At 38.5% G+C, this 16,339-nt stretch overlaps 1 protein-coding gene across 4 annotated transcripts in view; it reads left to right on the forward strand.

Moving 5' to 3' along the window:
* The window catches only part of grik5 (glutamate receptor, ionotropic, kainate 5), a 148,087-nt gene that overhangs the window by 120,286 nt on the left and 11,462 nt on the right, over positions 1–16,339 (forward strand). For all 4 annotated transcript variants that reach the window (XM_036135181.1, XM_036135182.1, XM_012870364.3 and 1 more), the window contains exons 14-19: positions 3,729–3,932; positions 5,744–5,857; positions 6,360–6,469; positions 6,713–6,886; positions 9,586–9,751; positions 12,851–13,076. In XM_036135181.1, coding sequence (XP_035991074.1) covers positions 3,729–3,932; positions 5,744–5,857; positions 6,360–6,469; positions 6,713–6,886; positions 9,586–9,751; positions 12,851–13,076 — 994 coding nt within the window. The remainder of the gene's footprint in view (positions 1–3,728; positions 3,933–5,743; positions 5,858–6,359; positions 6,470–6,712; positions 6,887–9,585; positions 9,752–12,850; positions 13,077–16,339) is intronic.

The following is a 16,339-nucleotide window of genomic DNA, read 5'->3' on the forward strand; positions in this document are numbered from 1 at the left end:
AGAGTGCTGGTCTTTTATTAATGTCCTTCTGTCCTTTGGCTATTTAGATGTTTAATGACATCTTAAAAACAGTAATGTGTTTCATAATGCTGAATCCATCATCATCTTTATAATAAAACCTTGGGTTCCTTTATATTTTTTACAGAATTAAACCAAAACCAAAATGGTTTTTTTTATTTATTTATTTATTTTTTTGACGTTTACATGTTAATTTTTCTGCTTTTGCGACACAGTAGTTTTTTATTCTAGCTTTAAAAAGCGAAGGAGCAATGCAGAGAGAAAATGGATCTTGCTGTAGCAACTCAAACATCAGGAATACATGGAGTGGACTTAAAGTGCCCTGTGACAAGACCACTGTCATCCATGTCCCCAAAGCACCTAAAGTATTTGCTGTACTGCACTTACCTGCGTTGTCATGAAGTGCTTTAAGCACATCGTCAAGGCCCACACACATACTCTCTACCTGCTACAGTTGACCTGCTGCATTTTGGATATGGGACAAACCATATCTAAAGACAATGCAATGGTTTGCTTAGCCCTCTCTCTCTAATGGATTAAACAAGAATTGTGGGTGTTTTTTCATTCAATACTGTTAAAACATTACCCTACATTATCATGCAGCTCCAGTGTTCTGCACACAGATCCACATTGCACCAAAGCAAAGCTATCACCCAGGGATGTGTGCCATGTGTCATCTTGATTACCCATGATTGTCCAACCAAGCATTCATTTACTACATTATTACATTTGCAGATGACGCCATCATAATTCTTTGTATATCAGATACTGAAGAATCTTTTCACAAAGAATGTGCAAGAAGCTGGCCATCTTGGTGTCACGACATCAGGCCAATTCACAACCTCATCGAGTTCAAGGAGCTCGATGTGAACTATAGAAGAGTGCAAGAGGAGAGCAAGCCCTAGGACATTGTGATCATCATGAGTAAGGATGTGATGCTCTTAACAGATGGAAAAAAGCAGGAACACAGCAATCGAACAGTTTGACCGTGGACTCACTCACCTTCTTTTACCACCATTAAGAATACCCTGGTAGGCTGTGTCACAACCTGTTACAGCAGCTGTAATGTTCTGTTCTACAAAGCTCTGCAGAGGGTGATTAGATGATTGTAGTAAGTTACCAAAATTGAACTGCAATCCACCCAAGAGCCATACAGACTGCACTGGAGCAAGTATTCACAGATCTTCCAGCCATTAGACAGGAGAACCTGGACACTCAACGGTGAATTCACACAGCAATTTTACATATCGTTAAGTCCATTTTAAGGCAGACATCCTTTAATGGATAAAAAAAAAAACGAAGTACAAGATTGTTGATTCAAATTTAAGGGTTATGCCCTAGATGTTCTCCTGCAATACTACAAATTGTCTGAGATTTTATTGCAATGTATTATGAAAAACAGCTACTACATTTCTGAAGTATTCATGCTTTTTTTCACCCATTATAGGTTTTTATGTTACTCACACTCATGTGTTGCAGGTTTAATGTAACGACTGGTCATTGAGCTTTTCGTTTAGATCACTTGGTAGACCATTTTATTATCAATCAGCACATTTCTGATTCAGTTCTTGCAGTCAGGCTTTCTGGAACTGAACATTTCTGTTGTGAAACTTGATGCATTTATTTATCTGCTGCACCACTTTTGCAGTAAATAAAGCACTTGCTGTGACAACCCAGCTTCCACCCAGGTTATCTGCATCGGTTTTACTTACTGGCCAGACTGTAGTATTTTAATCTATCAGGGTTTTTTTCTCCTCTAACCTCCATCTGCAGCCATCTCCCACTATCAAATTGTGTCTATTGAAGCAATTTTCTATTAGACTCCTATAGCTGTAGGAGACACACAGGGGGCAGATAAAAATGTTCTACAATGTATTGACTTTGCTGAGGCTCAGGCACGCTGACTTTTAGTCAACAGAGGTCAAACTTTGGAGAAATCTCTAATAAAAAGCCCTTAAAGCATTTAGAGATATGTTTTCTTCTTCTGACAAATCTTAGAAGGTTACAGTTAACTGTTAATAGACTTGTGGTAGAGGCTTGTAAAGGTTTAGTGCTGTGAAAAGCATTTGCTACCTTTTGGGTTTATTCTGTTATTGCTTTTTTTGTCAGCCTCAAACATTTTAGATCACCAACCACATTTCTTACGAGAAACATAACCTTAGTAAATACGTAAGCAGCTTTCAGATGAGGATTTCTTTTATTGAGGGAATGAGCTATCCAAACCACCTCAGCCCAAAGTAAACCAACTCTTGTTAAATCACAAACTAAACATGATTGATTGCTAGAAAGATGTGTTCGTTTTGTCAGCCACACCCAGGCCTGATTTGTGCCAGACGCGTCGGACTACAACATTACTTAAATAGAAATTGTCTCACAACATCAATTAGGTTAAAATATCTCTAAAAAGCAACACATCATGCTTTAATACAAAGAAAGTAAAAAACAGATGAGAAACAAAATAATTGGCATCTATTAATCTGGAGAAGGTTACAAGGCCATTTCTAAGGGTTTGGGTCTCCACAGAGAGCCATTTTCTAAAAGTGTACATGGTACAAGGGTAAATCTTCCCATGAGTGCCTGAGCTACCAAAATTACCAAAACCAGAAAAATATCCAAAGTACTCCACATGTCAACTGAATCAATTCAAATCAGCAGCCATGATTCAACAATAAAAGAGAGAGTGGTCAAAAATGGCATCTATGAAAGGACTTCCAAAAATACAGAGGCTCTTTTTACATTTGCCGCAAAACATTTCAATGATCCTTAAAAAAGCATTCTGTGGACTGAGATAAAAGTGGAACTATTGTGAGCAACAGGCTGCAAGCATACATGGGTTGGATAGTTGAACAGTAATCCAGAGCACACAAGCAAGCAAGTTCACCTCTTAATGTAAAAAAGAAGCAGAACCAAGGGCTTTGATTGTTCAAAAACAGTCTGGACTTTGTCGTGGCATGTCCTTAAATGGGACATTCATGCATGACAACCTTCTAATGTACCTGGATCTAAACAACACTGCAAAATAGGAGGCCAAAATTCCTCCGCAGTTATGTAAAGACTCATTCCCAAGGAGTGGCACAGTCAGTTATTAGCTTTCTGAGGGCAATTCCTTTCCACATAGAATCTAGCTTTTTGCCTCTATTATTTTTTCCCTAAAAAATGAAACCATCCATGTTACTGGTGCCCATCTCCAGCAGTCATTGGGAGAGGGCCAGAGTACACCCTGGAAAGATCACCAGTCCATCACAGGGTAATAAATGAAATCATTTTCTGAAACGTGATTTTTCTATCAACTTTGTTATCTTTGTATGGCATTAAACATTTTGTAATTATCTAAAGCATTTAAGCGTGACAAAATAGCAAAATCGCAACACATCTGCAAGGGGTTGAATCCTTTTTTGATATGCTCATTAATTTTGGCGAATTAGCTAAAACTTTTGACACCGGTCATATCGCTCCAGTTAATTTGAGTCGAAAGGGCATAGCAGAGCAGAAAGGCTGCCCTCGACATGTGCTGAACAAGTTAATGAGGGAAAGTTTGAACAGCTGAAATTGATAGTTTGCCTTGTTGTTTAAAATCTTTAATTAGCACTTTGAAAAGAAAAGCGATTTCTTAAATAACGCATTTGCTCTAAAGTATGCAATGATATCTGCTATAACTGAACAGCCTGCTTGTTTTAGACTGAGATTCGTCATGTATTCCCTGTGCACAGGAGAACCCATATGTGATGCGCAAGGACAATTACCAGGATTTCGAGGGCAACGACCAGTACGAGGGTTTCTGTGTTGACATGCTGAGGGAGCTGGCAGACATCTTGAAATTCTCCTTCAAGATCAAGCTGGTGGATGATGGGCTATATGGGGCCCCTGAGCCCAACGGCTCTTGGACCGGCATGGTCGGAGAGCTGATCAACAGGGTGAGAACTGTGCAGAACACACATCGCAATCAACAATAATAACAAGAAATGTGTCACAAACACAGAGTGATGCATGCACACAGCCTCATACTTGCACACACACTTGTGCTGTAGCCCCAAACCACAGTTCTGCTGTAACTTCCCATGTCTCAAATTGCCCTCAGAGGGGAGTAACACTCTTATCTAGGACAAAAGCTGAATTGATAATTCCCCAGAAGACACTGGAAAAATAGCTCAATATTGTCTGCTCTGTGTTTCCAAGCAGTAAACCACTACTAGCCACTTTCCTTTGCATATATATAAATATCTAATTTTTCCCCTCTCAACCTGTCCTGGCCTATTGAGCCTGTGACTGACACTCTGGTTGAAGCTGGCTAATGAGAGGGCCTCTCTGTTTAATTACCATACGGTATACTTCAATTACCAAGCCATGGTCCCTGTGTGGGGTCTGCCACTGCGGAGCTCCCCCAGCTCTCCATGCTTCCTCTCCCTCCCCGCCCTCCTCATGGCCCGATCACTCGACTCTAATTAGTAGCCCATGTTCATCAATTAGCTTTTAATGGAAGAGATGGAGGGGAGGCAGAACGACCAGAGACCTGCAGGTTGTCATGCAGGTGGAAAGCCCGGGCACCTAGTGTTTACTTTCAATTAGTTTAATTTAGATCATGGAGAAAGAGCGCAAGCACGTGTGACACCAAAGTGCACGTCTACATATTTAATCCAAGGTGGCTCAGCGAACTTTTAACACACCCTCAGTATGGCGCCGTGCAAACGTGCTCATACCCTTTCCACCTTTTCATATTTTGTCATGTCACAAACCCAAATCTAAACGGAATGATGGAAACTGATTCAAGATATTTAAATTTCACAAATAACAATCCAGAAATTGTGTGGTGCATTTATATTCGCCATGTTTGTGTTCATCTCTAAACTGCAATGTGAAGTCTTGCCGTAGATTCCCAGTTGTGTTTGTCTTTGATCTAACCCCTTCCATTGTGGGCCTGGTTGAAGGTTCAGGTTTGTCCTGCTGGAACGTCAATCTCCTCCCCTGTCTTCACCCTTTAGCAGCCTGCAACAGATTTCTTCTAGGATTGCACTGTATTTAGCTCCATCCATCTTCCTATCAGTTCTAAAAAGCTTCCCTGTCCAGTCTTAAGAAATCTTCCCAGCAGCATGATGCTGCCAACACAATATTTCATAGCGGGAATAGTTCATTCAGAGGGACGTGTAGTTTTCCACCTCACTTACATTTTTGCATTTAGGTTAGAAAGTACATTTTTTTGTCTCAGCTGACAGCGTACCTTCTCCCACTTGTTTGCTGTTGCCACCTCGCTTCCCCGTGACTTTTCACCCAAAGTTATCTAGTACGCCTCTGAGGACTCTGAATAATAGCTGTGTTAAAATCCAGATCAAATTAAACACAGCTGGACTCTTAAGTTGCCCACTGACAGTGATTTATTGCACTTGATTTTATTTAGGGGTATCAGTGTAAATGTGGCTGCATGCAAATACCTTTTATCAAAACCATTTTGAAAGTTTAAACAAAAACAAAACATGAATCATATTTCTTCCAGAACACAAATTCAAATCCACCTAATCAGATACAGTGGAATAGCGTGAAGCGCGTAGTTGTTACAGGGTTAAATAGAAGAAAGGCTCGAGTGGTATGAATGTCTTTGCAAGGCTTTGGTGTCTTTATATTTTTTCCTGCTGACCACTTTCCAACCTCTTTCTGCTCTCCTTCTCTGCTTCTATCTCCTTGTCACCCCTGCTGCTATCTTCCCACCTATCTGTCTGTGTCAATCCTCCAGAAAGCGGACCTGGCCGTAGCGGGCTTCACCATCACATCAGAGAGAGAGAAAGTTATTGACTTCTCTAAGCCGTTCATGACCCTTGGGATCAGCATCTTGTACCGAGTTCAATTGGTGAGGGTGTTATCTCACGCTGTTGAGCACCTGCTGGCTGATACTTACTTCAGAGCTTGTACTGGATTTGATACGTTTTTTTTTTAAGAGCTCATATAGATGCTGTAGATGACAGCTGTTGAAATAAACCAATTTGCTTCTTCCTTAGGAGTTGATCCCTTTGACTGCATTAGTCCTCAATGAGGTTTATAGTGAGAATTTATTTTTACTCAGTAAGTCAGAGCCGTGTAACAGTAGCAGCTTTAGATTGCTAATGAGGTCTTGGGTCCTCGCCAAGCATGCTCTGGCGGAAAGCATTGTTAAACAGCATTTATGGATCGAAGCATTAGAGTATCAAAGCACTGCAGACCATGTATTAAAAAGTGCAGGGGAGGACACTGCCCCCCTGTGGTGCGAAGGGGACACCTTTTAGAGCAGCTCCTGTCTCTCTATCACTCCGTCTGTCCCAGTTTTCTCATCTATCTATGTCTTTCCCCTATCTTTTTTCCTCACTTTGTTTCAGGGTCGGAAGCCAGGTTACTTCTCCTTCCTGGATCCTTTCTCTCCTGCTGTCTGGCTCTTCATGTTACTCGCCTACCTGGCTGTCAGCTGCGTGCTCTTCCTGGCAGCAAGGTCAGTCCATTACATCACACACCGCACTGATTGTCTGCAGCTCACATCTGAGCTCTCTTGCCATTTATATTGTTAAACACAAGCGACCTGTCATATATCATTTTTTTCCCTTCCTGGACATGGCCCCTCACACGGCTTGACACGGGTTGTATGACTGATTGGCTTGTTTAAACGACAGAGGTGCATCACCATGTTGCAATTTGTCCTTAAGGTTGCTTCAGTGGACTCGCGTTTTCTCACCAGGTTAAGCCCCTATGAGTGGTACAACCCTCACCCATGTCTGCGGGAGCGCAGGGACCTGCTGGAGAACCAGTACACCCTGGGAAACAGCCTGTGGTTCCCCATCGGCGGCTTCATGCAGCAGGGATCAGAGATCATGCCCAGGGCCTTGTCCACCAGATGTGTCAGTGGTGTGTGGTAAGTTAGAGAGTAGTTAAGCTGTTTGTGTGTCTGAGGGTTTAATGCTCGCCTTTGAAATGTTTTTGATGTTTGACCTTGACTTTGTTAAAAGACATGTATGCTGATAGAAATGGTTGCTTTTAGTTTTCCCTGTGCACATCTGAAATGGGAGTTTTATCATATGCAGGGTTCGTGATGTGACTGGGTTTGGAAGCTTAGAGGCGCAAAAAAAAATTCTAAAAACTTTACCGCCTTATGATTCTGAGAGCTTCTCTCGTAGCCAGCTGTGTTTATTTTTTAGTCTTTTTTTTTTACCACTAATTAAAAAAGGCTTCGCTATGTTCAAAGCAGTGGGAGGAGAGATTCAACAATGACCTGTATCCTTTTTCTTTCAAGCAGCCTTTTTGTTGAATATCTATTTGATGTTTTTTTCAGTCACTAAATGTAGACTTGGGAATTGGGGTAAACAGCTGACACACAGGTTTCTTTCCCTGAGTGTCAATATTTTTGTGCAAACAATGAACAAACGCAAACGTAACAAAAATTCAAGCTTGATGAGGCTCCCGAGGCAACTCTGAGAGAGACACGTGCTGAGAAAGAAATAATCACCTTGAGCAAAGGAGATAAAAAGAGGAAGAGGACAGGAACAGCAGATCACCCAGAGTTGAGAGAGACAGGGAAAATTAAGACTGGTGCTGGGTACATGATGTTCTCTTTGGATCAAGTTGGTTGGGAAGCACAGATCTCCTGTTTCCACAAGGTTATGACTGTAGCACATCTCAAACATTCCACATTTCTTTTCGTGAAATCTTTAAGACTTTAGAGCGCCGATACACAGCAATGTTGGTTCTTTTTTCCCCCAATTTTCTTGTGAAAAATGTCTAAATTTGAAGGGTATTTTATAAGTTTCAACTTCTTTATTTTGTATATTTAAATAAGGTCTGAACGGCCTGTGTAGAGGAGTTGTCCTTTATCCTCATGTGTTTGCAGTCTTGCCTAAACTAAGCCTCGTCTGCATTCACATACATATGAACTTAAGTTACCTCCTACTTTTCAGTTTTTATGATATTGCTTCAACCTTTGCAGCTATAACCGCATCAACTTTTCTGTAAAGGCTTTTCACAAGGTTTAAGAATGTATTTATGAACATTACATTTTAACTATTCCTCCTGGAGAGCATTTGTGAGGTCAAATAACGATGCTGTACTACATGAAGGCCTGAATCACAGTCTTATAGACATTGGTTTGGATGGTAGTGCTCAGTGACGTTGGAACAGGTTGGGGTCATCTCCAAACTGTTCTCACAAAGTTGGGTGCATGAATTGGTACAAAATGTCTGGAACTGACGGGCAGAGCCCAACTGAAAAAATGCTGTTTACAAAACTCTGAGTATAGTTGTGTAACAGACATTATATGAAAGAAGTAAAGGGAATATAGTTGTGTGACTTCCTAATGTTCTGCATGAAGTCCCTGAAGAGTTGCTTTTTTTTGTTCTGCTGCAATAAAAGCACCTGATGGCTTGCCGATAGCTGTCAGCTCTTCACTCCGCTATTGTGCACAGTGCACTCTGCAATGTAACTGAGTGAACATGCGGCACGCTGCTTCAGAGCGATTTTTCTTCACATGAATATCTTATGGTTATCACCGAATGTACAATCACCCTAAAAAAGCAGTCACAATAAACATCAAACATGAAAATTCCCCCATGTTGCCTCCTCTTATCCACTGATTAGCAAAATCTTCAATTATCACAGAACATCTGTTGTCATAACAGAGAATGCCACTGAGCAGATTATAAAAAAAGATTGCTAAACTAAAGCAGATTAAAGTGTCCAAGGAAAGCTGTTCTAAAAACATGTTGTGTGTGTTCACAACTTTACTTAATATGAACTGGACATGATCTGATTATGGAGGGTGGATGTTGGTTCCAGATGTGAATCTTAGTGGTCTTAGTTAATTATCATGTAAACTTGGGGATCTAATGAGGCTCAGTGCATACAGTACGCTGCCGGCTTTGGTTTCCTACTCTAGTTTTGTTTGCACAGTGCAACACTTACAAATGTATTGTCTATTCATGTACATGATGTGCATTAACGTGGCTTTGGAAAGAGGTGGAAATAGGGTTAATTTGTGTGCTGGCTAGATGAAGTCCATCTGAACTCTTTTGGCCGCTGAATACTTTTGTAAAAAGCCCACTAGTTTTTATTAAATGTTGGTTTCCCATGGTTATTTATTATGGAAATACAGATCATGGATGAGTCCCTAATAAATGTAAGAGCTGTGTAAGTGCTGTGCAAAAAAAGTATAAAAAAAAACAATTTTACAGTGTATCTGAATTTAATAGCAGGTTTTTAAAACAACTGTGCATATTATGCAGAATGCATTCTCTTTTTATCATTTAGTTATTTATAGTGTAAAAGGTTATTGAGATTATCAAGGGCTTCAAGGGCAACACTTCAAGGGCAAAACTTTCTGTAGGGTCATACGAAAACAGGCTTTAAACGTAAGAAACAGTATGATAGAAGTGGTTTTAAAAACTTCTAAAATCCTTGTTATGTTTTCACACCAAAATTGGGCTCGTGCCAAGATAGTAATTCCCCAGCTCAATAATGAGAATACTTGCTGGCATCATAACAACTAATCTAGTAGGTACAGTAATCCATACACGATGACGGAAGACCTTCGGTACCTGATCGCTCCCTGTTTTCTGTCCTCAGGTGGGCGTTCACCCTGATTATCATCTCCTCCTACACGGCCAATTTAGCAGCTTTCCTGACGGTTCAGAGGATGGAGGTCCCCATCGAGTCTCCAGATGATTTGGCTGACCAGACCAACATTGAGTATGGCACCATTCACGGAGGGAGCAGCATGACTTTCTTCATGGTAAAACCAACCTCAGCAGCTGCTTTATGGGTTTATGAATAGTTGTTTGTACTGGAGATGCACAGAAAAAGGCTTGATTTCTTTGCTGTCTAGCTTGTGGATTCTAATTTTCTGTTTTAGGATTATAGCAGTCAAAGCAAATTGTGCAAACTTTGTTTTAACCTACATGGCATGTAACAATAATGAATCCCAAAAGTAAAAAAACAAAATGAAAACAACTGATTTTTTAAAATAAAAGCAGCAGTTCTGAATCCAGCAGAAAATAAAGGATTTATACCAATATCCCTGTTTTATGCTTCAAAGCTTATTTTTCACGATACGTTTCTGACTTTTACTAAACTCAAAATAAAAGGCTTCAAAGAACATAATTTGTTGACCGATTTACACACTGCTAGTTTGCATCAGTGTGATCATGTTGGGTTTTTCTTTGTGTTTTTGGAGGAATTTACTGTGTTGCTTTTATTGCCTTTTCCAAAGTGTGTGTGTATTCAGAATTGCATCCTGCTGGTAGTCTGGATGTTTGCCGTGACATTTCCTTTCTGAGTTTCTGTGTGCTCTTCTTTATAGCTGCTTGTATTAGGTGGGTGACTGCCCGTGTTTGCTTTATGACAGCGCTTCAGGCGTCTGATTTGACATCTGTGTTTGTCGTGGTGTTTTTTTACTCTGTGTGTGATGGTGGTGTGTTAGCCTTTGGGAATGTGTGTAGGTGAGATAAATATATATAACATATATTTATCTGCATTTAAGGGAAGTGGCTACATGACAAGTGGTGTTTGTTTTATTTTCCTGTCCCCGCTGGAGAGAGAATAGAGCATTCTGTGTTTGTCTAAATAAGCCGGTTTCATTGTTACAGTACATTACCCCACTCAGTGTCTGATCCACAGAAACATACAAAACATCCACGCATTATTACACACAGATGCTTCCCTCTCTACTCCCTTTGTTTTTTTTCTCACATTTACAGGTACAACAGTTTAAACCCCAAACATAAGAGAGTCTCTATCTTCCATGAAGAACACAAAATGGCAACAAAAAAAGTTGTTTGAATTTTTCTTTAGATCTTTTTGGTCACATAAGAAATAAGAATTGGGATTTTTCTATGACAGACCAACTTAGATCTGTGCGTAATTGTAAAGTGGTGTTTTAGAAGACATGTCTGAAAACTGAAATGTTGGTCCACCCTTTATTTCAACATTTTTCAGACAGAATCTGGGGACATCACATCACTCGTGCCGCAGACTCTGAATTGCACTTTGACTGTTCCATTTTAACACATTAATATCCTTTGATCTGCATTTTACATCTTAGCTCTGTCTGTTTCCACTCTTTGTCCTCCTGGAAAGTAAGCTGCTTTAGTCCAGCTTTCCCTGAGGAGCTCCATTTTGAACAACTCCCTTGTCCCTGCTTAAGAAAAGCATTCTCATATTATGATGCTGCCATCACCATTTTTCACTGTTTTTACCTCACATTTGTACCCATATAGTAAATCATATTTTGGTTTCATCTCACCAGAGTAGTACCTTCTTCCACTGCAAGCAGGCTTTGTCTGGCTTTCTGTTCTTCCAGATTTTCGGGAGTGCATGCCTTTGTCTACTAAATGGCTTGTGGAAAACCGCAGAGGGAAGTTAGTTTGATTTTCTTTTAACAATTTAATCTCACCTCTCTTCTATAAAGGACATATTTGTGGAGAACATAACTTAGAGTTGCCCTGTCAACAAATTTCCCACCTGAAATGTGGATATATGTGTGGCTCATCCAGTTACCAAGGGGCACAATCTCTGATTTTTTTGTCTCCTTGCTCAACTTATTATTTTTAAAACAAAGTATAATTTTCTTTCCACTTTATAATCATACCCTACTTTGTGTTGGTTTGACATTCAAATCTAAATTAAATCTGCTGCAGTTTGTGGTTGTTACATGTAAAAAACTTCAAAGGACTTAATACTTTGGCAAGGCATCTTATTTTCAGAGATTGCAAAACTGCAAGATTTCTTGTTAGATTGCCAAAAGCCTGTAAAAAGATTTTTCAATGAGAACGTCTAATTTGTCTTATCTCAGACACTCACTCAGGTGCCTAAATGAAGCTTCATCATAGGGGCAAGGCATCCAGGAATATAATTGTTGTTTGGGTTTCAGTTGCTGATTAAAAGCATAACAGGAATGAATACACTCCCAGGGTAGGGCTGTGTTATTATTGTTTATCATGATAAAGAACTTAAATGAGGTTTATAAGCATATTGCAATGACCCATTACAATAAAAAACAATGGCATTCATTTACAGTATAGTGGTGCGTAACTTTTACAAGGCTGTTTTATCACCCACAGCTTTAACCTACACAAAACTGCTGCAGCCAAGATGTCAAGTTTATAGATCTGAAATTTACATTTTTTTTAAACAACATAAAAATTTTGTCACCATAATCATTGTTTCATCGTAAACCCACCGGATGGCAATTTTAGCAACAGAGGCAAGCAGCGTAAAAGCAACACAGTAACATAACAAGTGATCTGATTGGATATTATTCAGCGGTACATCAGTAACACGGCTAATTTGGCAACCAGCCTGCATCTCGTGTTTTCTCAGAACCCTCTTAGTGAGAAAATCCAAACCAATATTTACTCTTGCTTCCTCTGATTGACTTGTCAAGGGTCTTCATTTGCATCTCTCTTGGTGCATGAATTCAGATGTTGGATAAGCCTTTCTGTCTCTAAATACATTCATGATGTTCTCTGACTTCATCACAGGGAACAGTACACCTTAAATTTGTCTTGGTGTATAGTGGCAAACATGCTACAGTAAAGTAAAATGTCAGGATGTTTCTGTTTCAGACCTATTGTGCCTTATAACTGATTCAGAAACAAGATGTACTTTACATTTCCGCTTGTCTTTTCTTCTTGTTTGCCTTACATATTTTATTCAGGTTATCAATATTAACACTGGATATTCGGTCCTGTTTGACTTTGCTGTTTTTCTCAGGGTGCATTTCTTTAATCTTCGTATGTTTGCCTTCATAGACATTTAATGCATATTTCAGGTAAGTACATCCAAACGATTGCCACTGTTTTATTTGCTCCGCTGTCTTGTGATTTCCCTGCAGAACTCGCGGTACCAGACGTACCAGCGGATGTGGAACTACATGAACTCCAAATTGCCCAGCGTATTTGTGAAAAGCACAGAGGAGGGCATCGCCCGTGTACTCAACTCCAAGTACGCCTTCCTGCTGGAGAGCACTATGAACGAGTACCACCGCGGCCTCAACTGTAACCTCACACAGATTGGAGGACTGCTGGACACCAAGGGCTATGGCATCGGCATGCCGCTGGGTAAGCGTGTTATAAAATCCATTTTTCTCACCAAGTAAACACAAAAATCGATCTTGTAAGGACAACAGGGGAACAATATTTATCAATTTATTGTACTGGCATTAATGGACTTTAAAGGCTATTTTGAGTAAATAAGCATTTTTAAATATAAATTAATGAATTAATTAACATAAAGCCAAAAGAACATTATAGAAATATAAAATCAAATGGCAGAATATTCCAGCAATATTACAAAGTCAACTCAATCAAATCATACAGACAGATTGGTCAAAAGGTTTCCTATTTTATATGCGCCACAGAATGGCATCGCAGCAAAACTACAGAGAGGCAAAAAAACAAACAAACAGACAAACAACCAAAAAAATAAAATAAACAAAGTTGAAAGTTGAAAAAAAAAAACGACAGCAAATACTGCAAAACTGGAGAACAGTGGGAGAACTCAGCAGAATGAGAGAAATAAATCCCCATCCAGCAGCCTAAGCTCCAGGCTAAAGGCTTAGGCTGCTGGAGGATGGGGACAAACAACAACAGATACCTGATTTTTTCAAAGTATAAATTAAATTGAGGCAAAGAAGAAAATGTGGTGAGAATTAAGAAATAAGCTAATAGCAATAATAATAATAATAATAATAATAATAATAATAATAATAATAATAATAATAATAATAATAATAATAAACTAGACAAAATGTGTTATAAATAAATGCATGACAAAAATAAGAATATAAAAAGGGGAACAACTAAAATATATTTGTCTTGTTATGTGCGGAAATGGGAGTTGATCATTTTATCACTTTTTTTTAGGACATGGGTTTGAGTTGTTCTAGTATAACTTTTATTTTTGGTAATTTGTTATTAATGTTATAATTATTATTGATGAACATTTAATTTGTAATACACAGTAAATAAACAAAAAACATGCACTCAATGATTGATTGAGATTAATTGTCCTAAATATAGAAGCCTCCACAAATATTGGAACCCCTGGAAAAGATATGTCAAAAAATATTGAAATCTAAAAGTGTTAGACAAGTTGAATCTAAAATTCGAAGAAGAAAAAAATAATTTCTTTGGGGAACGAAAACAAACTTTTACAGTTTATTTTACAGAAAACCAAATCACTTGCAATTCCCCCGAAATAAATATAACAAAAGAATTTTTCATATTAACATCTTGCTTTCAGGAGTTAATTAGAGCGTTGATGCATTTTTATTCAGTAAACCATGAATTATTACTTTCCTAGTATGACATGTCAATGTTATGCTTTGTTTATGTATGTCCTGTTGTACCAGGAATGTTGTGTTGTGTTGTTATTGTGCGTATATTTCCCCTGCTTCTGTTGTTCGTTCTTGCTGGCTGCAAAACTAATTGCCCCCCATGGGGATAATAAAGTTTTCCCTACCCTACCCTCATTTCTATTTGCCACTCTCAAGAGAACATACCATTCAATTAAGGTGGATGTGTTTTGATTTCCATTTGTCAGGAAAGGGCTAAACAATAATAGCTACTCACCTACACTTATTGATATATCCAGTCAGAGCAATAATACAAGTTAAGACAACTGGGACTGTGGCAAGCAAGACAGGAAAAGTACCCAAGCCTATCATGCCTCCATGCAGTGAGGAGGATGATTAAGGAGGTAAAGGAAATCTCCAAAACGCATTGTAACTGCAGTAGAGACATCCTGGATCCCTAAATCTACATAAATATTTTATGACTTTTGTACCCATCTGTATGTGTAACATACACTAAAGGTATTATATAAATATATAGTATCCATTCAGATTTTACTGGATAAATAAAGAAAAATCTGTTTGATGGTTCACACCAAAGACATTGTTTCTACAGGAAGCTGCCCTGTGTTACTCACGGAGGGAAGAAAAAACCCCACAAACCATGATATGACAACTAGAAAATAGAAAATAAATTAAAATGTCAAGTATTTTTGTCATAAAAGGATTTAAACGTGGCATCATTTAAGTGCACAGTGACTCCAGTATGGATCAAAAATCATTATGCCTCTTATCTCATATATTTTCTTATGACATTCAGTACATCCCATTTAATATCTTAATGCCAATATACTTTCTGAACCAACGCAATTAAACATCAACAACTGAAAAACTGTCAAAAGAAGTAGATGAATCAAGATGTGGTCATGAATGAATGAGAGTGTGAACAAGCCTCTTAAAGATTTCTGAAAGAGACATAAACATCAATAGGGATTAAGTGGTTTTTCAGGCTTCAAAGGCCACAATCGCCTTATGTATTTTCTCCTCTACTAACACGCCTCTGGCTAAAAGATCACAGATACAGCCATCATGTCTCTGATTAGACCAATGATATATCAATAAAGTATTGAAATTATTTGTCAGTTTAACACCACATTATGTTGAAACTAATAAACTAATAAACAAACGTGCCACATCAAAGTAACACTGTGTTGCAGCATTTAAAATCTTTTAAGTTATAAAAGCGCATTCATGATAAATTTACTGTGGGCCTTTAAAGTTTAAAGGAATGATAGACACAAAAATGAGACATATAATTTAGATTGTGAAAAATAGCTGTGTTCCCTTTTAGAAATGTCATGCTTCAGCCGTTTACCAGGGTATATTTGGTACTAATTTTACGTCATCCCCATCTTGAGGACAATTCATACCCACTTTGCAAACAGATTATTTTAAAATAAAGACATTTGGTTATCTGATCAACAATATCAGCCTGCAGAAAGCTCTTAATATTCATTTTGGCTTGATCAGGAATCAAAATTGTATTTTTAAAGAACTCAAAAGAACTGATGCTTTGTTTTACAGGTGCAAAGGAAAGTTAGCATGACCTAGCCAAGCAAAATCAAAATATAAATTGTGCGTACAAAGTAAAGAACAGCAGAACTGATCTAAAGCTTACTTTGCCTCCTACTATTTGATACATGCAGTCTCTTTTTAAATGTCTGCATTTTTTTCAACTGCAACTTTTTTTTGTGTTTCTTCATTAAACTCTCTTCTCATTCTAATCATTCATTCTAATTCTTGCTGGCAGAAATTATGAAAGGTTGAGGCTTACAGTGCCAAACAAGGCACTGCCTAGACCTCAAGAAACTTAATCACCTGTTGTCAGTCACAGTTTTCTTACAAGGTGGTAAATTTGCTTTAGTGAAGAGCAACAATATAGATGGGAAGGAACCCAAACAGGTGAAAAGGGATACAGATTTTTTTTTAATTAAAAGTACAAAAATAACAGCCCTGTTAAAACTGCAGTTA

Source organism: Fundulus heteroclitus, chromosome 3 (genome assembly GCF_011125445.2).
Source record: "Fundulus heteroclitus isolate FHET01 chromosome 3, MU-UCD_Fhet_4.1, whole genome shotgun sequence".
Classification (NCBI taxonomy): Eukaryota; Metazoa; Chordata; class Actinopteri; order Cyprinodontiformes; family Fundulidae; genus Fundulus; species Fundulus heteroclitus.